Source organism: Pelophylax lessonae (genome assembly GCF_965119305.1).
Source record: "Pelophylax lessonae genome assembly, chromosome: 1".
In the NCBI taxonomy this organism is placed as follows: domain Eukaryota; kingdom Metazoa; phylum Chordata; class Amphibia; order Anura; family Ranidae; genus Pelophylax; species Pelophylax lessonae.
In genome coordinates, this window is record NC_138768.1 from 853,919,892 (window position 1) to 853,946,664 (window position 26,773).

At 41.0% G+C, this 26,773-nt stretch overlaps 1 protein-coding gene across 1 annotated transcript in view; it reads right to left on the reverse strand.

The window, feature by feature from the left end:
* The window catches only part of CYP26B1 (cytochrome P450 family 26 subfamily B member 1), a 150,968-nt gene that overhangs the window by 72,017 nt on the left and 52,178 nt on the right, over positions 1-26,773 (reverse strand). The window contains exon 2 of the mRNA XM_082264402.1: positions 2,959-3,227. Within this exon, the coding sequence (XP_082120528.1) occupies positions 2,959-3,162 (204 nt within the window). The 5' untranslated portion in view covers positions 3,163-3,227. The remainder of the gene's footprint in view (positions 1-2,958; positions 3,228-26,773) is intronic.

Below are 26,773 nucleotides of genomic sequence, written 5' to 3' on the forward strand. Positions count from 1 at the left end.
AGTTTCCATGAGTGGGGGGGGGGGGGGAAGAGGTGACAGACAGGACACTGAGTGCAGGGAAAGTTTGAGTGACATTGTCATGAGTGGAAATAGAAGTAATAGAGAGGACACTGAGTGCAGGGAAAGTTGGGGTGACATTCTCATGAGTGGAAATAGAAGTAATAGAGAGGACACTGAGGGCCGGGAAAGTTTGAGTGACATTGTCATGAGTGAGGACAGAAGTAATAAAGAGGACACTGAGTGCAGGGAAAGTTGGAGTGACATTGTCATGAGTGGGGACAGAAGTAATAGAGAGGACACTGAGTGCAGGGAAAGTTGGAGTGACATTGCCATGAGTGGAAATAGACTTAATAGAGAGGACACCGAGTGAAGGGAAAGTTTGGGTGACATTGCCATGAGTGGAAATAGAAGTAATAGAGAGGACACTGAGTGCAGGGAAAGTTTGGGTGACATTGCCATAAGTGGAGACAGAAGTAATAGAGAGAACACTGAGTGCCGGGAAAGTTGGAGTGACATTGTCATGAGTGGGGACAGAAGTAATTGAGAGGATACAGAGTGCAGGGAAAGTTGGAGTGGCATTGTCATGAGTGGGGACAAAAGTAATAGAGAGGATACTGAGTGCAGGGAAAGTTGGAGTGACATTGTCATGAGTGGGGACAGAAGTAATAGAGAGGATACTGAGTGCAGGGAAAGTTGGAGTGACATTGTCATGAGTGGGGACAGAAGTAATAGAGAGGACACTGAGTGCAGGGAAAGTTGGAGTGACATTGCCATGAGTGGAAATAGAAGTAATAGAGAGGACACTGAGTGCAGGGAAAGTTTGGGTGACATTGCCACATTAGTGGAGACAGAAGTAATAGAGAGAACACTGAGTGCCGGGAAAGTTGGAGTGACATTGTCATGAGTGGGGACAGAAGTAATAGAGAGGATACAGAGTGCAGGGAAAGTTGGAGTGGCATTGTCATGAGTGGGGACAAAAGTAATAGAGAGGATACTGAGTGCAGGGAAAGTTGGAGTGACATTGTCATGAGTGGGGACAGAAGTAATAGAGAGGATACTGAGTGCAGGGAAAGTTGGAGTGACATTGTCATGAGTGGGGACAGAAGTAATAGAGAGGACACTGAGTGCAGGGAAAGTTGGAGTGACATTGCCATGAGTGGAAATAGAAGTAATAGAGAGGACACTGAGTGCAGGGAAAGTTTGGGTGACATTGCCACATTAGTGGAGACAGAAGTAATAGAGAGAACACTGAGTGCCGGGAAAGTTGGAGTGATATTGTCATGAGTGGGGACAGAAGTAATAGAGAGGATACTGAGTGCAGGGAAAGTTGGAGTGACATTGTCATGAGTGGGGACAGGAGTAATAGAGAGGACACTGAGTGCAGGGAAAGTTTGAGTGACATTGTCATGAGTGGAAATAGACGTAATAGAGAGAACACTGAGTGCCAGGAAAGTTGGAGTGACATTCTCATGAGTGGAAATAGAAGTAATAGAGAGGACACTGAGGGCCGGGAAAGTTTGAGTGACATTGTCATGAGTGAGGACAGAAGTAATAAAGAGGACACTGAGTGCAGGGAAAGTTGGAGTGACATTGTCATGAGTGGGGACAGAAGTAATAGAGAGGACACTGAGTGCAGGGAAAGTTGGAGTGACATTGCCATGAGTGGAAATAGACTTAATAGAGAGGACACCGAGTGAAGGGAAAGTTTGGGTGACATTGCCATGAGTGGAAATAGAAGTAATAGAGAGGACACTGAGTGCAGGGAAAGTTTGGGTGACATTGCCATAAGTGGAGACAGAAGTAATAGAGAGAACACTGAGTGCCGGGAAAGTTGGAGTGACATTGTCATGAGTGGGGACAGAAGTAATTGAGAGGATACAGAGTGCAGGGAAAGTTGGAGTGGCATTGTCATGAGTGGGGACAAAAGTAATAGAGAGGATACTGAGTGCAGGGAAAGTTGGAGTGACATTGTCATGAGTGGGGACAGAAGTAATAGAGAGGATACTGAGTGCAGGGAAAGTTGGAGTGACATTGTCATGAGTGGGGACAGAAGTAATAGAGAGGACACTGAGTGCAGGGAAAGTTGGAGTGACATTGCCATGAGTGGAAATAGAAGTAATAGAGAGGACACTGAGTGCAGGGAAAGTTTGGGTGACATTGCCACATTAGTGGAGACAGAAGTAATAGAGAGAACACTGAGTGCCGGGAAAGTTGGAGTGACATTGTCATGAGTGGGGACAGAAGTAATAGAGAGGATACAGAGTGCAGGGAAAGTTGGAGTGGCATTGTCATGAGTGGGGACAAAAGTAATAGAGAGGATACTGAGTGCAGGGAAAGTTGGAGTGACATTGTCATGAGTGGGGACAGAAGTAATAGAGAGGATACTGAGTGCAGGGAAAGTTGGAGTGACATTGTCATGAGTGGGGACAGAAGTAATAGAGAGGACACTGAGTGCAGGGAAAGTTGGAGTGACATTGCCATGAGTGGAAATAGAAGTAATAGAGAGGACACTGAGTGCAGGGAAAGTTTGGGTGACATTGCCACATTAGTGGAGACAGAAGTAATAGAGAGAACACTGAGTGCCGGGAAAGTTGGAGTGATATTGTCATGAGTGGGGACAGAAGTAATAGAGAGGATACTGAGTGCAGGGAAAGTTGGAGTGACATTGTCATGAGTGGGGACAGGAGTAATAGAGAGGACACTGAGTGCAGGGAAAGTTTGAGTGACATTGTCATGAGTGGAAATAGACGTAATAGAGAGAACACTGAGTGCCAGGAAAGTTGGAGTGACATTGTCATGAGTGGGGACAGGAGTAATAGAGAGGACACTGAGTGCAGGGAAAGTTTGAGTGACATTGTCATGAGTGGGGACAGAAGTGACAGATAGGACAGAGGGTGCAGGGTGACAGACAGAGGACATAGGGTGCAGAGTGTCAGGGGAGAGGGGGGGGGGTCTTACCTGCAGTATCCAGTGGAAAGTCTCCCCCACGAGTGGGAAGCCCATAGAACCTTTAGGAATGGGCAGCTTGCAGCTCTTGTCCCGGGTGGCCGCCCAGCGCAGTTGCCATAGTTGCTGGGACACAGCGAGGAGTAGAGCGACGGAGACCAGGCAGGCGGCGAGGGTGGTCAGCACCGACACCAGATCAAAGCTATCAAACAGCATGGCGATCCGGGGGAGCGGAGCCGGGAGGAGGAGGAGGAGGAGGAGGAGGGAGGAGGGGAGCCCGGCTCAGCAGCACCTGAAAGAGGAGGAGAGGCAGAGCGGAGCGTCAGTCATCCCTGTACAGTACACCAGTGTGTGAGCTTCCAGGTACCAACACTCTGCTATATATAGAGGAGGGGAGGATACACACTACTCCCCCCACCCTCCCTCCTACTACACTGCTGCCTGGAGGCGGAGAGACTCTGGAGAACTGCTACTACATCTACTAACTTCTACCACTGCTAGATCCCACTACTACTACCCCCAATATACTACAGGGAGAGCTGCTACTACATCTACTAACTTCTACCACTGCTAGATCCTACTACTACTACCCCCAATATACTACAGGGAGAACTGCTACTACATCTACTAACTTCTACCACTGCCAGATCCCACTACTACTACCCCCAATATACTACAGGGAGAGCTGCTACTACATCTACTAACTTCTACCACTGCCAGATCCTACTACTACTACCCCCAATATACTACAGGGAGAGCTGCTACGACATCTACTAACTTCTACCACTGCCAGATCCCACTGCTACTACCCCCAATATACTACAGGGAGAGCTGCTACTACCACATCTACCAACTTCTACCACTGCCAGACCCCTCTACTACTATCCCCAATATACTACAGGGAGAGCTGCTACTACATCTACTAACTTCTACCACTGCCAGATCCCACTACTACTACCCCCAATATACTACAAGGAGAGCTGCTACTACATCTACTAACTTTTACCGACTACAACCACTGCCAGATCCCACTACTACTACTACTACCACCAATATACTACAGGGAGAACTGCTACTACATCTACTAACTTCTAGCACTGCTAGATCCTACTACTACTACCCCCAATATACTACAGGGAGAACTGCTACTACATCTACTAACTTCTACCACTGCCAGATCCCACTACTACTACTACCCCCAATATACTACAGGGAGAGCTGCTGCTACTACTACATCTACTAACTTCTACCACTGCCAGATCCCTCTTCTACTATCCCCAATATACTACAGGGAGAGCTGCTACTACTACATCTACTAACTTCTACCACTGCTAGATCCCTCTACTACTATCCCCAATATACTACAGGGAGAGCTGCTACTACTACATCTACTAACTTCTACCACTGCTAGATCCCTCTACTACTATCCCCAATATACTACAGGGAGAGCTGCTACTACATCTACTAACTTCTACCACTGCCAGATCCCACTACTACTACCCCCAATATACTACAAGGAGAGCTGCTACTACATCTACTAACTTCTACCACTGCCAGATCCCACTACTACTACCCCCAATATACTACAGGGAGAGCTGCTACTACATCTACTAACTTCTACCACTGCCAGATCCCACTACTACTACCCCCAATATACTACAAGGAGAGCTGCTACTACATCTACTAACTTCTACCGACTACAACCACTGCCAGATCCCACTACTACTACTACTACTACCACCAATATACTACAGGGAGAGCTGCTACTACATCTACTAACTCATACCGACTACAACCACTGACCAATACTAACACTAATACCCCCAATACACTACAGGGAGAGCTGCTACTACATCTACCAACTTCTGCCGACCACAACCACGGTCAGATCCCAGTATTACTTCCCCCAAAAAACTACAGGCAGAGCTGCTACTACATCTATTGACTTCTACCAACTACAACCACTGACAGATCCCACTACTACTACCCCCAGCAGACTGCTGGAAAACTGGGAGAGCTGTACCTATTTCTACTGACTACAGCCACGGCCAGATAGTACTACTACTACACCCAATAGACTGCTGGCGGTACAGGGAGAGCTGCTACATCTACCTACTTCTACCGACAACAACCACTGCCAGCTCCTACTACTCCCACCCTCAATAGACTGCTGAAGGAACATGGATTGCTGCTACTATATTTCCAACTTGTATCGACTAAACTTCTGCTAGATCCTACAACTACTACCCCCAATATACTGCTAGAGAAACAGAGAAAGCTGCAACTACATCTCCTTTAATTTCTACCAACTACAACTACTGCCAGATACTACTACTACTATCCCACATATACTGCTAAAGGAACATGGAGAGCTGCTACTACATCTCCCTAAACTTCTACCAATTACAACTCCTGTCAGATGCTGCTACTACTACCCCCAATACACTGCTAGAGGGACGTGGAGAGCTACTTCTACATCTCCCTAAACTTCAAACAACTACTACTCCTGTCAGATACCCCTATTACTGCCATCAATGTACTGCTAGAGAGAGCTACTACTTAATTTCCATTAAAGTCTACCAAGTACTGCTCCTGTAAGATATCACCACTACTACTCCCATTTTGCTACTAGCGAAAGAGGGAGAGATGCAGCATCATCTCCTTTAACATCTACCAACTACAACCACTGCCATATCCCAGTACTTCTACCCTCAATATGCAATTAGAGGAAAATTGGGAGTTTCTACTACATCTCCTTCAACTTCTCCAACGACAACCACTGCCAGATCCCACTACTACCCCCAATATACCGCTAGATAAACAGGCAGGGCTGCTACTACATCTCCATCAACTTCAACCAATTACAACTTCTGTCAGAAGCTGCTACTACTACTACCCCCCAATAAACTGCTAGAAGGACATGGAGAGCAGCTACTACATCTCCCTTAACGTCTATCAAGTATAACTCCTACCATATACTACTACCTATAATACACTGCTGGAGGCAGAAAGACTCTAGGGAGCTGTTACAAAATCTCCTTTAACTTGTGCCAACTACAACTCCTTCCAGATACCACTGCTATTACCCTAATATACTGCTGGGGAAAATGGAGAGCTGCTACTACATCTCCTTCAACTCATACCAACTACAACTACTGCCAGATCCCACTACTGCTGAAGGAATGCAGAGAGCTGCTACTACATCTACCTCAACTGTTACCCACTACAACCACTTGCCAGATCCCACAACTACTACCTTTACTTGACTGCTATAGGAACATGGAAAGCTGCAATTACATCTCCTTCAACTTCTACCAACTACAACCACTGCCAGATTCCACCACTACTACTACACTGCTAGAGGAACAGAGAAAGCTGCTACTACATCTCCATCATTGTCAACCCTTTATTCAACTACAACTCCTGTCCTACACTACTATTATCCCCAATACACTGCTGGAGGTGGGGGTACATGGAGAGCTACAACATCTCCCTAAACGTCTACCAACCACAACGCATGTCAAATACTACTACTCCTATCCCCAATACACTGCTGGAGGTGGGGGTACATGGAGAACTACTTCTCCCTAAACGAGATGTTGTAGCTTTCCAAGCTCTTCCAACTACAACTCATGTCAAATACTACCACTACTTTTCCCAATACACTGCTGGAGGTAGGGGAACCTGGAGAGCTACAACATCTCCCTAAACGTCTACCAACTACAACTCATGTTAAATACTACTACTACTATCCCCAATACACTGCTGGAAGTAGGGGAACTTGGAGAGCTACATCTTTTCCCTAAACGTCTACCAACTACAACTGATGTCAAATACTACAACTACTATCCCCAATACACTGCTGAATGTGGGGGGACATGGAGAACTACAATATCTCCCTAAATGAGATGTTGTAGCTCTCCAAGCTCTTCCAACTACAACTCATGTCAAATACTACTACTACTTTTTCCCAATACACTGCTGGAGGTAGGGGAACTTGGAGAGCTACATCTCTTCCCTAAAACTCTACCAACTACAACTCATGTCAAATACTACTACTCCTATCCCCCAATACATTGCTGGAGGTAGGGGAACTTGGAGAGCTGCAACATCTCCCTAAACAAGATGCTGTAGCTCTCCAAGCTCTTCCAACTACAACTCATGTCAAATACCACTACTATCCCCAATACACTGCTGGATATGGGGGGATATGGAGAACTGCCACTACATCTTCCCCAACGTCTACCAACTACAACTCATGTCAAATACTACTACTCCTATACCCCCAATACACTGCTGGAGGTAGGGGAACCTGGAGGGCTACAACATCTCCCTAAACGTCTACCAACTACAACTGATGTCAAATACTACAACTACTATCCCCAATACACTGCTGAATGTGGGGGGACATGGAGAACTACAACATCTCCCTAAACGAGATGTTGTAGCTCTCCAAGCTCTTCCAACTACAACTCATGTTAATTACTACTACTACTATCCCCAATACACTGCTGGAAGTAGGGGAACTTGGAGAGCTACATCTCTTCCCTAAAACTCTACCAACTACAACTCATGTCAAATACTACTACTCCTATCCCCCAATACATTGCTGGAGGTAGGGGAACTTGGAGAGCTGCAACATCTCCCTAAACAAGATGCTGTAGCTCTCCAAGCTCTTCCAACTACAACTCATGTCAAATACCACTACTATCCCCAATACACTGCTGGATGTGGGGGGATATGGTGAACTGCCACTACATCTCCCCCAATGTCTACCAACTACAACTCATGTCAAATACTACTACTCCTATCCCCAAATACATGGTGGAGGTGGGGAAACACGGAGAGCTACCATTACATCTCTCTGAACTTCTACCACCTACAACTAATGCCAGATACTATTACTACCCCTAATTTACTACTGGAAACAGGGGAACTTCTGGCAATCAATACTACTATTATCTCACTCAAGAAATGGGTGTAGCATCCAATATTTATGTAATTTAACAAGTTCTATTGCAAAAATAATGAGTCTGTGCTCCACAACTCATAAACTAATAGCTAGAAAAAAATAATAATTCTCTACTAGAGATAAAGATTAACAGAAGCTACCAAACATTGCAAAACATTTGAGATCATAGTATATCATTTTAATTAGACATATTGAAACATTGTAGCAAAAATACTAAAAATATAAATTAAAAATAAATAGTAAAAATACTATAAATATAAAACTGAATAAAAAAAAAAAAAAAGCTTTGTTTGTAGATCTGATATAGTATTATAGTTTTTGCTACAATGTTTCAATGTATCTAAAATGATACACTGTGATCCCTATAGTCTTGAAATGTTTAGTAGTTTCTGCTTATCTTTCTCTCCAGTAGCGCTTTTTTTCTAGGCAATACTACCAACACCATACTGGTGGAGGCGGGGAGACTCTAAGGAGCTTCTACTACATTTCCCTGAACTTCTACCGACTACAACTCCTGCCAGAAACCACTACTACTACCCTAAAAGCTGATAGAGGTGAGGGAACTGCACTACATCTCCATCAGCTTCTGATAACTAATACCACCACTAATACCCCTAATATTTTTCTGGTGACAAGGTAAGATACAGAGCTGCTACTATACATCTCCACCAACTTTTATCAACTACAACCACTGCCAGATACCACTAGTACCTTCAACACACTTTTTGAGGTGGGATACATCTCCCTGAACTTCAAACAACTGCTACTACCCATATTAACATGGAGAGAACTACAACATTTCCTTGAATTTCTACCAGCTACAACTATTCAACTGCTGGAGAAACATGAATATATACAAATATATCACTTTGAACCTCTACCAACTACATTTTCTGCCAGATACCGTTACTACTACCCCAATAGATTTGCAGAGAAACATGAAGAGCTGCTAATACATCTCCCTGAACTTCTATCAACTACGTCTCCTGCCAGATGCCCCTAATGCTACCACCCCCAACAGACTGCTTGAGGCAGACAGACTCTGGGGAGCTGATGCCCCAGACTGGTGGAAGAACTTGAAGAGCCTCTAATATATCTCTTTCAACTGCTACCAGCTACTACTTCAGCCAGAGATCAGCTGCTGTTACATCTTCCTGAACTTTTACTGACTACAACAACTGCCAAATACCACCACTACTACCCCCAATGCACTGCTAGAAATGGTGGAACATAGATAGCTGCGACATCTCCCTGAACTTCTGCCAACTATAAGTACTGCCAGATACCACTACTACTACTACCCCAATTAGACTGCTGGAAGTGGGGGAACAGGGAGAGCTGCTACTGCATCTCCCTGAACTTCTGCCAACTATACTATACTTACTGCCAGATACCACTACTACTACTACCCCAATTAGACTGCTGGAAGTGGGGGAACAGGGAGAGCTGCTACTTCTGCCAACTATACTATACTTACTGCCAGATACCACTACTACTACTACCCCAATTAGACTGCTGGAAGTGTGGGAACATTGGAGAGCTGCTACTGCATCTCCCTGAACTTCTGCCAACTATACTATACTTACTGCCAGATACCACTACTACTACTACCCCAATTAGACTGCTGGAAGTGGGGGAACAGGGAGAGCTGCTACTGCATCTCCCTGAACTTCTGCCAACTATACTATACTTACTGCCAGATACCACTACTACTACTACCCCAATTAGACTGCTGGAAGTGGGGGAACAGGGAGAGCTGCTACTTCTGCCAACTATACTATACTTACTGCCAGATACCACTACTACTACTACTACCCCAATTAGACTGCTGGAAGTGGGGGAACATTGGAGAGCTGCTACTGCATCTCCCTGAACTTCTGACAACTTATAATAACTACATCCACTGCCAGCTCCAATACCACCTCAACACACTTTTGAAGGTGGGGGACATGGAGATTAGCTTATACATCTCTCTGACCCTCGGACAACCAATACCACCACTAATACTACCCCTAATATATTCCTGAAGGTGTGTGTGTTGGGGGGGGGGGGGGTGTGGCATTGGGAGCTTCTACTACTTTTTCTTGAATTTCTGCCAACTACAACCACTGCCAGACACCACTACTACCCTCAACACACTTTTGAAGGTTAGGGACATAGAGAGTTACTTCTATTTTCTGACAACCAATACTACCACTATGGCCCCTATCTACATGACAATCTGCTATTAAATCTCCTTCTTGAACTCCTGACAACCAATACTGCTATTACTATCCCTAATATCTTTCTGGAGGTGAGTAGACCCTAGAAAGTTGCTTCTTCATCTCCCTAAACTTCTATCTACTGTAACTCCTCTCCTGCCCCCCACCTTCAGGAATAAATTAGGGGTAGTAGCAGTGGTGATATTGGTTGCCAGAGGGTCAGAGAGATGAAGAAGCTATACTCCATGTCCCCCACCTCCAAAAGTGTGTTGGTGTGGTAGCTGAAAGTGGCTGTAGTTAATATAAGTTTCGGGACATGTAGTAACAGCTCTGTATTTTCTCCCACCTCCAGAAAAAAATATAAGGGGTAGCAGAATTAGTGGTAGTATTGGTTGTCAGGAGTTCAGGGAGATATGCAGCTCCCCATGTTCTCCCACCTCCAGAAAAAAATATTAGGGGTAGCAGAATTAGTGGTAGTATTGGTTGTCAGGAGTTCAGGGATATATAGTAGCAGCTCTCCATGTTCTCCCACCTCCAGCAGACATTTGGAGTAGAAGTAGTGGTTTCCAGCAGGAGCTGCTGTAAGTGGGAAGACCATGGAGAGATCTCCCTGAACTTCTAATTATTACAAATCTGTGTGATACCACTACAATTTCCTCATATACACAGCCAGAGGTGAGGAGCTGCTACTATATCTACCCAAACTTCTATCAACTACAACTCCTGCCAGAAACCACTACTACTACCCCCTATACACTGCTAGAGTTGGAGGAACAGGGAGAGCTACTACTACATCCCCCAGAACTTCTGACACAAACTACAAATACTGCTATATACCTTTACTGCTACCTCTAATACCTAACTTGGGGGAAAGGAGATCCTACTACTTAAATCACTACACTGCTGGAGGCAGACAGACTCTGGGGAGATACTTCAATAATTGCCAATACCTCTGACATTAATAACTAATACTACTACACTTAATTTACTGCTAAAGACAGGGAAACTCTGCAAAGTTGCTACTATATCCCACTGAACATCTTACAACAATTAATACTACTACTAAATACCATTACCATTATACACAACTGGAAGTCTTCCAACAAATGCTACTATTTCTAAATAACGTTACTATTCACTCTAATATTGTGCTGGAAGTGGATTGACTCAAGAGAGCTGTTACTGTGTCACTGGCACATATCAGTACAACTACTGTTAATATACTCCTATAGGAAGCAGGGGGCCATTTCAGAGCTCCTACTACATATCCATATACTAGTACTACAGCTATTTACCACTACTACCCCCTCTCTCACTATCAGAGGGGTAAAACTCTCACAGGCTGAAACCAAATATCTAAGTACATATGCAACTTGCTCCTGGATACCACTACAATGATATTGCTTGAGGGTTCTGCTACTATCATTTACAGTACTACTGATTACTATTGAATATTACCAGTACTACTTCTCTTACTTCAATGCTAGATGGTGTGGGACTGTGGACACTCTGGAGAGCTACTACTACAATGTTAGCTTCTTCTGCCCACTGCTATATATCACAATGACCCCTTCTAATATATTGCTAGTGGGCACTCCAGCAACTACATATCCTTGTATTTCTGGTTAACTAAGACTGCTACTACTCGTTCTAGTTAATGCTATTATACATTATAGTTAATGCTACTTCTGTGACTGTCTTTACTACACTTATTGCTAAATACTACTAAATCCCCTACTAAACTGCAAATGGGGTGGGGGTCACTGTGGAAAACTGTTAATTCATCTCCCTCTACTTCTGGCAACTACCACTACTAGATACCACTACTGCTTCCCTACTACTCTGCTGCAGGCTGGGGTACCCTAGACTCCATTTATTTCTGGCAACTACTACTTGTTGTAGATGACACTACTACTACTTCCCTACAGCTGGTTTGGAGGGGGTGGGGTTCTGGAGAGCTGCTACTTCATATTCTAGTATCCTCCTACAATTAATACTACTAAATAATACTAATTCATCCCCTACTACACTGCTGAATGGGTGGGGGTCATCTATAAACACTTTACACTGCTACTACAACTATAAACTCTTATGCTTCAACTACTATATACTGCTACATTCTCAATGGACTGATACTAGTCTTATAAATACATCTACGAATATGTACTAGTATAACTGACCTCCACTATACCGATACTAACATCTCTAATATAGCATGTCACTTCACCTAATAGACTAATAGGCGTTTTACTCAATACTGCAACTACATTTCTTTTCTTATCTTAGTAGTTCTACTCATAGGTGTGTGCAGCCTATTGCATTAGGGTGTGCACCTCAAATGTATTAAAACATGGATGGTGTTAGTAGGGCAGTGGATGATGTCAGTAGAGCAGTGGACTTGTCAGTAGGGCAGAGGTTGGCTTCAGTAGGGCATTGGACTTGTCAGTAGGGCAGAGGTTGGCATCAGTAGGGCAGTGGACTTGTCAGTAGGGCAGAGGTTGGCATCAGTAGGGCAGTGGACTTGTCAGTAGGGCAGAGGGGCAGAGGTTGGCATCAGTAGGGCATTGGACTTGTCAGTAGGGCAGAGGTTGGCATCAGTAGGGCAGAGGACTTGTCAGTAGGGAAGAGGTTGGCATCAGCAGGGCAGTGGACTTGTCAGTAGGGCAGAGGTTGGTGTCAGTAGAGCAGTGGACTTGTCAGTAGGGCAGAGGTTGGCATCAGTAGGGCAGTGGACTTGTCAGTAGGGCAGAGGTTGGCATCAGTAGGGCAGTGGACTTGTCAGTAGGGCAGAGGTTGGCATCAGTAGGACAGTGGACTTGTCAGTAGGGCAGAGGTTGGCATCAGTAGGGCATTGGACTTGTCAGTAGAGCAGAGGTTGGCATCAGTAGGGCAGTGGACTTGTCAGTAGGGCAGAGGTTGGCGTCAATAGGGCAGTGGATTTGTCAGTAGGGCAGAGGTTGGCATCAGTAGGGCAGTGGACTTGTCAGTAGGGCAGAGGTTGGCATCAGTAGGGCAGTGGACTTGTCAGTAGGGCAGAGGTTGGCATCAGTAGGACAGTGGACTTGTCAGTAGGGCAGAGGTTGGTGTCAATAGGGCAGTGGATTTGTCAGTAGGGCAGAGGTTGGCATCAGTAGGGCAGTGGACTTGTCAGTAGGGCAGAGGTTGGCATCAGTAGGGCAGTGGACTTGTCAGTAGGGCAGAGGTTGGCATCAGTAGGACAGTGGACTTGTCAGTAGGGCAGATGTTGGCATCAGTAGGGCATTGGACTTGTCAGTAGGGCAGAGGTTGGCATCAGTAGGGCAGTGGACTTGTCAGTAGGGCAGAGGTTGGCGTCAATAGGGCAGTGGATTTGTCAGTAGGGCAGAGGTTGGCATCAGTAGGGCATTGGACTTGTCAGTAGGGCAGAGGTTGGCATCAGTAGGGCAGTGGACTTGTCAGTAGGGCAGAGGTTGGCGTCAATAGGGCAGTGGATTTGTCAGTAGGGCAGAGGTTGGCATCAGTAGGACAGTAGACTTGTCAGTAGGGCAGAGGTTGGTGTCAGTAGGGCAGTGAATGTGTCAGTAGGGCTGAGGTTGGTGTCAGTAGGGCAGTGGATTTGTCAGTAGGGCTGAGGTTGGTGTCAGTAGGGCAGTGAATTTGTCAGTAGGGCTGAGGTTGGTGTCAGTAGGGCAGTGAATTTGTCAGTAGGGCTGAGGTTGGTGTCAGTAGGGCAGTGAATTTGTCAGTAGGGCAGAGGTTGGCATCAGTAGGACAGTGGACTTGTCAGTAGGGCAGAGGTTGGTGTCAGTAGGGCAGTGAATTTGTCAGTAGGGCTGAGGTTGGTGTCAGTAGGGCAGTGGACAGTGTTAGTAGTTTTTTATTTTTATACAATTTTTTTAGGAGCCCAGTTGGGGGGCTTTGGAGAAATATCAGCAGGGGAAATTTGCGCTGCACAGGGTGATTAGGGTGTGCCCAGGCACACCCGGCACATCCCCCTGCGCACGCCTATGGTTCTACTACTATACTCTACTACTTTGCACTGCCAAGCCACCACACTGCTGCACAATCCCACACATCTATATATTAATGCTATATACTTTTACTAATTAAAAACGACTTTATTTATATATAATGATACCACATATATATGTACAGTATATATTTCAGTGTTGTACTATTCTATCTATCTCAGTTACTATATGCTCCTAACAGAGGCGTAACTAGAACCTTCAGGGCCCCGGTGCAAGAAACCATGAAGGGCCCCCCCGGACCCCTGGCCGGGGCCCTTCCTTTCAAGCCCGGGGCTCTTCCCACTGATCCTGGGGCCCTTTACTCCCCTTGCGGGGCCCTTTATTACGGTCCCACAGCGGGTCCCTTTCACAAGTTTTGCAGTGAGCCCCCTTCCTGCCATCTTGGGGCCTCCCCACGGTGGTGGAATGCCAGGGTCGGTCGCAAGTGTGACCTTTGTGATCCTGGAAGTACACCCACTGGTGTCAGCAGTTTTTATTTTTTGGTATTTTAATTGTATTATTTTTTATCATTTTATTTTATTTTTTTACAATGTCACTGACTATGACTCTGTCCATTTAGAGAAGCAAGGAGCTGGTAAATTACATATTTACCGACCCCTTCCTGGTTCTCTATTGTGACACATCCCCTGCAGCAGCCGGCAGGAGAGGGGAGGGGTCACAGTGGGGGGGGGGGGGGACCAGGGGAGCACACAGGGGCCCAGAGACAGCAGAACACAAGTGAACTGGATAGGAGGAGTAGCGGGGGCAGCATACAGAGGAACCAATCTCCTCCATTTTCTTTTTGCAGCTACAGGAGGAAAAAGGAGGACAGTGATTTCTCTACATGCTGCCCCCGCCGCCCCTCCTATCCAATGCTGGGCCCCCTGGAGCATGGGGCCCGGTTGCAATTGCAACCCCTGCAACCCCTGTAGTTACGCCCCTGGCTACTAATGCTCACTAAACACTGTTAGAGGAAGGGAGATACAACTACATCTTTCAACAATTATAAATATTACTACTACCATGTATTTCTACTTTCTGCTTACCACACAGCTACTACATCTTTTTACAGATGTATTTACTACAGTTGCAATGTGTTACTGATGCCACAACTGAAATACTGCTACTCTTATATAATAGTACATATTTTCCAGCTGAAAGTCTACTAAACATTTCTTATGATTACTACTATTGCTATATATTACGACTAATACCCTGCTGCATCTATACACTGCTTCTGGTCACTGTACTGCTACTTTATTTCTATATATTTAGAAATGCTCCTACTATTACCACTAAATTATACTACTGACAACTATCATATTGCTACTGCATCTTACTACACTTCTACCTATTATCACTTCTACATACTTCTACTGTCTGCCTATAGAACTTTTTTTTTTTTTACATTTCACCCACTCCTTATCACTACTACTACGATTGTCCCAACATTTTTTTTATTCTGCTATACTATATCTATTTATGTTATTTCTTTGATTACCCTCCAATATTCTGTTACTACATCTTACTACATCAGTTGCTTCTTACTTGTATTACTACTACTTTCTACTGTTCTGACTGCATCTTACTATACTACTTTTATTTAATATTGCTATGTACTTCTACTACTACTGCTGCTATATCCTCCTCTGTAGGGCTACATCTTGCTTTACCATCTATTGCTGCTGTTACTATTAACCAAGCAATAAGGAAATAAGGAGGGGTGAGCTCTACTACAATAATTACTAATATCTTTAACTACTATACATTTACTTTATTATATAGAACCACTGTGTGCACTACTTCTCCATTAGCACATCATGGAGAAAGGAAGACAATATAACAGTTTTCTTACTACATCTCACAGTATCACTACTAATAAATAATACTAACTAATACTAGTACCCTTAGTATTCTGGTACTATATAAAACTACAACTCTATAAGGGTACAACTCTTTTACTACAGTTACCTTTACACCATGACTAACAACTACTGCTACTACTACATTGCACTACATGATACTGCCCATTCTAGTTCTGATTTCCTTTCTAACACTGCCTGGACACAAGGTGACACTAGAACACTGTTCTTTACTACATCCCATTACTAGGACATGTAGTGCTATTGTACTATATCATACTATACCCTACTAAATGATTTCATCTGTACTTCTCATGTATCTTACACCTCTTCTAATACAGGTACTGCACCTACACTTACTACAGCTAGTAATCATCTGCATCACACTGTGTATACCCCTGATCTCTCTACTCTGCCTGGAGGTGGAAAGACACAAGAGTAATGTTCTCCTACTACATTTCACTACTAATAATTACTGTAACATGCTTCATCATACTACACACTACTATTCTTCCCCATGATTACACAGAATGTAGGGTAATGGCACAGACCCCTTATTCTGCAATACTAATCCCATTACTACCACGTGTACTACTGCTATATATACTGCTACACTACCAATACTATTACTACCATGTGTACTACTGCTATATATACTGCTACACTACTAATACTATTACTACCATGTGTACTACTGCTATATATACTGCTACACTACTAATACTATTACTACCATGTGTACTACTGCTATATATACTGCTACACTACTACTACTATTACTACCATGTGTACTACTGCTATATATACTGCTACACTGCTAATACTATTACTACCACGTGTACTACTGCTATATATACTGCTACACTGCTAATACTATTACTACCACGTGTACTACTGCTATATATACTGCTACACTACCAATACTATTATTACCACGTGTACTACTGCTATATATTATGATACACTGCTAATACTAGTATTACCATGTGTACTACTGCTATTTATACTGTTACACTATGTCACTACTAATACTATTACTATCACGTGTACTACTGCTAGATATACTGCTACACTACAAATACTATTACTACCACGTGTTCTACTTCTATATATACTGCTACACTACATCACTACTAATACTATTACTACCACATGTCCTACTGCTATATATGCTGCTACACTACTAATACTATTATTACCATGTGTACTACTGCTACCTATACACTGCTTCACTAATAATACTATTACTACCATGTGCACATGTGCACTACTGCTACATATACTGCTTCACTTATAATGCTATTACTACCATGGGTACTACTGCTACATATACTGCTTCACTACTAATACTATTACTACCACGTGTACTACTGCTATATGTACTGCTACACTACTAATACTATTACTACCACATGTTCTACTGCTATATATACTGCTACACTACTAATACTATTACTGCCTTGTGTACTACTGCTCTATATACTGCTACACTGCCAATAACGCTACATATACTGCTACACTACTAATACTATTACTACCATGTGTACTACTGCTATATATACTGCTACACTGCTAATACTAGTACTACCATGTGTACTACTGCTATATATACTGCTACACTACTAATACTATTACTACCATGTGTACTACTGCTATATATACTGCTACACTACTAATACTATTACTACCATGTGTACTACTGCTATATATACTGCTACACTACTAATACTATTACTACCATGTGTACTACTGCTGTATATACTGCTACACTACCAATACTATTACTACCATGTGTACTACTGCTATATATACTTCTACACTACCAATACTATTACTACCATGTGTACTACTGCTATATATACTGCTACACTGCTAATACTAGTACTACCATGTGTACTACTGCTATATATACTGCTACACTACTAATACTATTACTACCATGTGTACTACTGCTATATATACTGCTACACTACTAATACTATTACTACCATGTGTACTACTGCTGTATATACTGCTACACTACCAATACTATTACTACCATGTGTACTACTGCTATATATACTGCTACACTGCCAATACTGCTACATATACTTCTACACTCCTAATGCAATTTCTACCATGTGTACTACTGCTTATATTGTTACACTACCTCACTAATAATACTATTACTACCACCTGTGCTACAGCAATATGTACTGATACACTACATGACCACTAATACTATTACTACCACATGTACTACTGATATATATACTGCTACACTACGTCACTACTAATACTATTACTACTATGTGTACTATTGCCATATATATTGCTACACTACATCACTACTAATACTATTACTACCATGTGTACTACTACTATATATACTGCTACACTACATTACTACTAATACTATTACTACCGCTTGTGCTACAGCAATATATACTGCTACACTACATGTCCACTAATACTATTACTACCACATGTACTACTGCTATATCTACTGCTACACTACGTCGCTACTAATACAAATACTATCACATGTACTACTGCTATATGTACTGTTACACAGCTAATACTATTACTACCACATGTACTACTAAATTATATATACTGCTACACTACGTCGCTACTAATACAAATACTATCACATGTACTACTGCTATATGTACTGCTAAACTGATGTTAAAAACTGATTGGCTACCATGCACAGCTGCATCAGATTTTGCACTCTCCAGTTTTAGTAAATCACCCCAATGTCTGCTACTGCTGTATTACTACTGTGCTAAATCATAGGAAATAAATCATAAGAAATAAATAAATATTTATTTCCTGTGGTCCTCGGCACCATCTAGTGGCCATATGTTCCCACACCTCTTTGTTGTTTTTTTTTTTTTTTTTTCTTTTGTTTTTTTTTAAATTAATAAATTACATTCGACCTGCAGAGGAAATAGAAGGAAAGCATTTGATTTTGCCCTGTTTACACAAAATGAATGCACTAGCAGTTTCACTGGAAAATACCAATGCTAATTTTTCTTTTTAATAAAGACACACCTAAGTTTATGTATAGCTCCTCAGTCAAGTTTGTATAACTCAAAGCATAAAAGGAAAGTCAAAGCGCCACATCAAGTAATGAAGGAATCCAATGCTTTTTAATGACTTAAAATATGATCTCATAAACCAATCAGCGCATTTCAGGGGTTGGGATTGTTCAGTAAACTGGAGAGTGGAAAATCTGACCTAGCATCTGCCTCTTGCAGTCCCTGCACAGCAGGACTGGAGTGTGAGAGAAGGAAGCAGCACAGGGAGCCAATTAATTCATGTGCCAACATGAAGCATGCTGATTGGAGGAAAGAGCTGAGTGATAAAGAGACTGTGCTGCTTCTTCCTACACTGTCCAGTCACAGGCTGGAGGGGAGTCTAGGATTGTCTGGAATTAGGGGAAGGGGTTTGAAAGATACTGGTACTAAGACTATGGACACCTAAAACTGGAGACTTCACAATCTGGTGCAGCTGTGCACAGTAGCCAATCAGCTTCCAACTTTAGCTTGTCCAATTAAGCACTGACAATAAAAGCTGATTGGTTTCTATGCAGAGCTGCACCTGATTTTGGATGCTCCCGTTTTAGTAAATCAGTGTGATCCATGCAGACAGAAAGTGGCTAAAAGAGGCTGGAGGAGATCAAAAGCATTGGAATTACCTATCTGCCCAAAAAAATAAAACCTCTAAGGGCTCGTTCACACGTGCAGTTCCTGATAAAGGGTGATCTGCACTGGATCGCTCTTCACAGGGCCATGTAAGTGCTGCACTACCGCATACAAATATCCTTACAAGATCTCTGTAACTAATACAGCTTAAAATGTTACTACTACTAATAATAATAACTACAACAACAATAAGAAGACAAAGAATATTTTTTTTTATTTATTAAAAATTACCTATTATTAGTAAATAATATTAATAATAGTGTTATCAACAAACAACTAATATTGATAAATAAGAATAATAAATAATTCACTTTTAATACACATCCAGTAGTACTTGTATAGATAAATAAAACAAAAGTCCAAGTTCCCTGTAACCAACTAATAGAGCTCAGATTACTAGTTCTGTTACTCCAAATAATAATAATTATTTATTTAACAACCAATTAGTTATTAATTTAATTAGTTATTTGCCAATTAACCATTATTAATAAATAGTAATACTAATATAAATAATACATAATTTACTTTTAATATGTGTTAAAGCAAAACTAAAGTCTCTCAAAAAAATAAAAACATTTAGAAAAAAATATTTTTCCCATCTTCTGGCAACTTTTTGGTGATTGCACCAGGCAGTGCATATATATGTTTTATATATAATATATATGTGTGTGTGTTTAAATATACATAGAGAGAGAGCCAATTGCCAGACAATGACATTTCTGTGGCCAAGAAAATAAATTTACTGTACCTATGCTTAAAAAAAAAAAAAAAAAAATCCAACCAAAACTTTTTTTTTTTTTTTTATACAGTACAAAAGATTAGACTTTGTGCTGTTTATTCCTGGTATCTGGGGCTCTGGAGAAATATTTCTACATTTATATATTTCTAATACAACAGCAGTATCTCCAAGAAAAAAATATATATATCTATATACATGTATATATGTATAAATATAAATAAATGTTTTTATATATATATATATATATATATATATATATATATATATATATATATATATATATATATATATATATATATATATATGTATATATACATATATATATATATTTTTTTTTTATTTGTTCTCACTGTGTATGTCCTTGTTGCTAATATTCCCTCTACTTGCTACAAATAGCAGTATCTATGAGAAAAAAAAAATATATATAAATGGGTGTCTGTGTCCTTGTTGCAGATTTTTCCTAACTTCCTGTCTGGTGAAACTGTTGTCACCATAACAGCAAGTTTATGCAAATCTTTCTAACACACCCCTGAATAGCAGTAAAAACCTGATAGAGATTCTAATCCTTCCCCACTTTATCCAGCACTAACATATTTCCATTTATACACCACAGAGAGGAGAGCTGAACCACCTGTTTTTATTTTATCCTCTCATAGTCCTCTGCAGCAAAATCTCTGCAGCAAAAAAATAGTTGCACCTACTGTTCATTACAAGCACAGTGCAGAGCCCAGATTTGTGTTACCCCCAAAGGTGCTTATCAAAAGGGTACAGGGCAATAGTTGGGGTTTTGGTGGGTTTTAATTAATTGCTCCTGAGAGTGAAAGAAGCATCTTTCATCTGCACCAAAAAGCTGCCCCTCATTATCCTCATTATTTATCTACCTCCTTATCCTCATTCATTTTTTATTTTTTCAATAATAAAAAAAAATAAGTAAAGTCACAGTGTAAAAATGATGATCAAATACACAAAATTAAAAATAAAGAAACACACAAAGAATGTCAAAAAATTATTAACCCCTAAATAACACCCCCCCCCCCCCCAATGAAAAAAAAAAAAACGACATAAACAAAACAACATAGACTTTTTATGGGACACATGAGCAACCCAAAGAACCTCTCCAAAAAAACTTTAAGCAAGGTGCACCTTTATCAGCTGGTCTAGTTCATACAGTAGACATCCATTAGGACATAGGAGTACCTTTAAGAGCACTCCAATAAAGCACTTTTTATTTTTTATTTATTTATTAAAGTCTGTATGTATTTGTTTCATTTAAAGCAAGGTTCACCTAAGCAGCTGTATCCAATAAAGTACTTTTTCATTATTTATGTATTTATTTATGTATATATCTATTTATTTTAAAGCAAGGTTCACCTAAGCAGCTATATTAGCATAACCCTCTAAATAAAGTAAATAAAGAAAAATATAGGAATGTTTTAAGCACGTTTCATCTAAGCAGCCCTGTTAACAAAATTGAGAGTCTCTGTTTCAATGAAAAACCAAAACATAATTATGTGGGTGGACTGACCCTTTAAAAAATGTTTTGCTTTGCAAAGACTTCTGCTCCCCACCAGCTGGACTAGTTCTTAGGCAAAGGTTCTGCAATTTACTGTAGACATTGATTAGGACATATGAGTACCTTAAAGAGCACTCCAATATAGCAGTTTTTTAGAATTCTATTTTAATTTATTCTTATTGTTTTTTTTTTTTGTTTTTTTTTTACTCAAAGTTCATCTAAGCAGCACCATCCATTAAAATACTTCCTGATTTTTTTAATTATTTAAAGCAAGGTTCGCCTAAGAAGCTGTATTAGCAAAAATAAATAAATAAATAAATAATAATAAATAAATAAATAAACACTGTATTTATATATACAGTGTATTTATATTTATATATATCTGCTTGGATTTCAGTTCAGTTTTAGGTTACATATAATATATTATATTATATTTTATTATATACTGTATACTGTATTATGTATATTATATTAAATATATTATAGGTATATATATATATAATATTATATAAAATATTAATAATAAGTAGGGTCATTTGCATAGCTCCCAACTGTCCCTGATTTCGAGGGACAGTCCCTGATTTGGAACAAAGTCCCTCTGCCCCTCTCTCCTCCTCATTTGTCCCTCATTGTGGTCGGATCTATATAGATGTATATAAAATGCACTTTTTATCTTTCAAAAATTTCTCCCAGTGCTAAACTTTTAATCTAATTTCTAAATTGCTGCATTTGTAAGTAAGTTTCAGAAGTCATTATAAATAAATAGTAGTGGTTAAAAAAAAAAAAAAAAAAAAAGCACTTTTGGGTTTGACTAATCTTTTTTTTTTTTTTGTGTAATTCTGCTTTAAGGGGGCGTGGCAGGGGGTGTGTCCTCTGCCTACATACTTTTGCTAATAGGTGTCCCTCGTTCCCATCTCAGAAAATTGGGAGGTATGCATAGGTGTGCGCAGCCTATTACATTAGGGTGTGCGCCCTAAAGTTCAAACACACGTGGGTGTGTGTCTACATATATAGGACCCTGGCACATAGATCTCCCTGCCGGCACAGTAAAAGAGAAGTGCGTAAACACTTCTCTTATGGCAGAGCTGGTAAGCGGGAGATCTTTTCCATCTTCCTACCGGTACATAGAACAATAATGCTAATGCGCATGGGGTGATTAGAGTGTGCCCGGGCACACCCTGTGCGCACGCCTATGGAGGTATGTTGTATCCCTCCCACTGACACCAATGATAGGGCACTATTCCTCCCATTGTTCCCATCTCAAAACGTTGGTAGGTAGTTGAGTTTGTAATAGGATGTGGTTTTAGGTGTGGGTGTGGCTTTAAAGAAAACACTTTTAATCTATTAGGTGCAGTGTGTATGGGTCCCCTGGTCTGACAGCCGGAAATGTACTTCAGATTTCCAGATAATTATAAGAGCGGTGTTGGTTATATACATGTCAATCTTCTTGGAACGGTAACCATTGTCAACCAGTTTTGGATGACTCTTTAGTTAAACTGTAGTTCTCTGGGAATTCTTTGTTATGTATTTAATGTTTTATTGTAAAAAAAAAAAAAACACTGTACTATCCTAACGCCCCCCCCCCCCCCCCCAAGTTGACCCAATTAAGGCAAGGATCTGTGGAGGCTAGATATAACCTAGTTATGACTTCTACAGGGGAAGGGGGGCAGAGATCTTGTTACCAGAGTATGTGGGTGGGGGGGGGTGTAATTTAACTCACCAGCATCCTTCAAAAAGTGGAAATGCCAGTTTTGAGTGCAATGTCCCTTTTAACCACTTTACCACCGCCCACAGTAATACTACTGCGGCAGAGTGGCTTGTTATCGTCTGACGACGTAGTACTACGTCGTCAGACACTCCCCCTTCTGGGCGGCGCTTGCGCGCCGCCGGAGCCTCGCTCCCGCTATTTTCAGTCACAGCGGGAGTCGGGCCAGGGGAGGAGCAGCGGCGATCGCCGCCGCTCTTCCCCCGATCGTCGGGGATCTAGTGTGGAGATCCGCCCGCCTGTGTAAACACAAGCGGGCGGATCTCCATAGTGACAGGGAGTGACAGATCGGAGTGTTCAGCATAGCTGGACATCCGATCTGTCCATGACTCACTCAGTCCCCTCCCCCCCCCACACGTCAGTAAGCACCAGGCATACATTAACCCCTCCCTCTCCAATAAAATTAACCCCTTCCCTGCCAGTGTCATTTTTACAGTAACAGTGCATATATATAGCACTGATTACTGCAGTAATGTCACTGGTACCCCCAAAAGTGTCAAAAATGTCAGTCAAGGGTCCGATCTGTCCGCCGCAATGTCGCAGTCCCGCAAAAAAAATCGCAGATCGCCGCCATTACGCGTTAAAAAAAACCACCAAAAATGACAGAAATCTTTCCCTTTGTTAGTAAACGCAATAACTTTTGCGCAAACCAATCAAAATACGCTTATTGTGATTTTTTTTTACCAAACATAGGTAGCAGAAAACGAATTGGCCAAAAATTTTTAAAAAAATTGTTTTTACATTTTTTTGGGGGGGAATTTCATATAAAAAAATGTTAAAAATATTGTTATTTTTTCAAAATAAATGCTCTTTTTTTGTTTATAGCGCAAAAAGTAAAAATCGCACAGGTGATCAAATACCACCAAAAGAAAGCTCTGTTTGTGGGAAAAAAAGGACGTAAATTTCGTTTGGGTACGGCGTCGCACGACCGCGCAATTGTCAGTTAAATTCGCACAGCGCCGAATCGCAAAAAGTGGCCTGGACGGAAGACAGCAAAATCCTCCGGTGGTAAAGTGGTTAATATTATGCTAGCACAGAAGTCAGTATATGGAACAACTTCAAAAATTTGTAGAGCGAGCATCATTTTAAATAACAATGTTGCCATGGAACAGTAGTATTAGTAGATGTTGCAATGATTATAGTGGCAGAATTGTTATTAGATTCAATACATTATAATCCATTGCAGTGTTTTATATAGTGGTCATTTTAACGGTAGTGTGTTGATTAAGAGCAAAAAATATAAAGGTAATATAATATTATTAATATATTTTTATTATATCTTATCTAAAATATCTTAATTTTATATCTTTATTTTATTTAAAATATAATGTATTATTATTTTTATTATTTATATATATATATATATATATATATATATACAGTATCTGACAAAAGTGAGTACACCCCTCACATTTTTGTAAATATTTTATTATATCTTTTCATGTGACAACGCTGAAGGAATGACACTTTGCTACAATGTAAAGTAGTGAGTGTACAGCTTGTATAACAGTGTAAATTTACTGTCCCCTCAAAATAACTCAACACACAGCCATTAATGTCGAAACCGCTGGCAACAAAAGTGAGTACACCCCTAAGTGAAAATGTCCAACTTGGGCTCAAAGTGTCAATATTTTGTGTGGCCACCATTATCTTCCAGCACTGCCTTAACCCTCTTGGGCATGGAGTCCACCAGAGAGAGAGTGTGTGTGTGTGTGTGTGTGTGTGTGTGTGTGTGTGTGTGTGTGTGTGTGTGTGTGTGTGTGTGTGTGTGTGTGTGTATAAAATCTTAGTAGCATAGATTATTTTTGTCCATCATGTTTCGTCATATCATTTTCTTACTATTTGTTTTTATACATTTTTCAATATGAAAATAATTCAATTTTCTTCTACTGCCCATCGGGTGAGCACTAAAAAAAAAACAAATATATATATATATATATATATATATATATATATATATATATATATATATATATATATTTTTTTTATTAATACAATCTAGATTGTAAGCTCTAACGAGCAGGGCCCTCTGATTCCTCCTGTATTGAATTGTACTGTAACTGTACTGTCTTCCCTCACATTGTAAAGCGCTGCACAAACTGTTGGAGCTATATAAATCCTGTATAATAATAATAATATAATAATATGAAATATTTGATATCCTTGGCTGCTATATTATGCATTTTCTCCATACCACCATAGTCAGTATCTCAAACTTTGCACAGCTTATACCCTATTGGACGGCTCTGTACAAGGTGTTAGCCAGACAGAGCGAGTTTGAAGACAGGAAGATATTGCTGTGCTGACTCTCTTTAGATAACCCATGGAGCTTTGAAAACGCCCAGGAGGAGGGCGAAACACGTTGACGCAACTTCCGGCTACGGACGAGACGCATCGTCACTTCCGGTCAAACACTTCCTGGTCACACTGTGGAACGCACGCCGATTGCGGCGTCCACGAGCTTGTGATACATGCGATATTTTACTATTCTGTTTGTGAGTATGTTTTTTTGACTTCTCGATTGCTATTAAATTGTTAAAACATACTTCACCATGCACGGTCTCTTTATATTTTAATGGTGGATACGGAGGCAAATCACACTTACCTTTATCCAAGGATATATGTAAATACTGAATGATCCCTGAAAGAAGGCTTTTGTGCAATATACATTTCAAGCGCAAACAATCTGGCATTGTGGTAAGTGGGGAACCAAGAGGGGTCACCTATCACCTTGGAGCACCTTTGAATTTTCTTTGCACCTGAGCACTTTATTTGGATCACTTTACAAGGACTTTTTATAACCAATTGAATTATTTAAATATTTATTTTTATCACATGAACTATATTGTTGTTTTTATGCTAGCGCTGCTTAATTTTGTTTTTATATTTTCCATGGTGCTCTGTGGCATGTATTTTATTTGTATTTGTTAAAAAAATGTATAATTATAGTAAAAAATAAAAAGCAAAAACATATATATATATATATATGTATACATATACACCAAATATATATATTTACACAGGGCTTTTTTTCACAGAGAATAGGTGCAGGAACTCCCCCTTTTCAAGTCACCCCTTGTCTCCGCCCCTACCCACC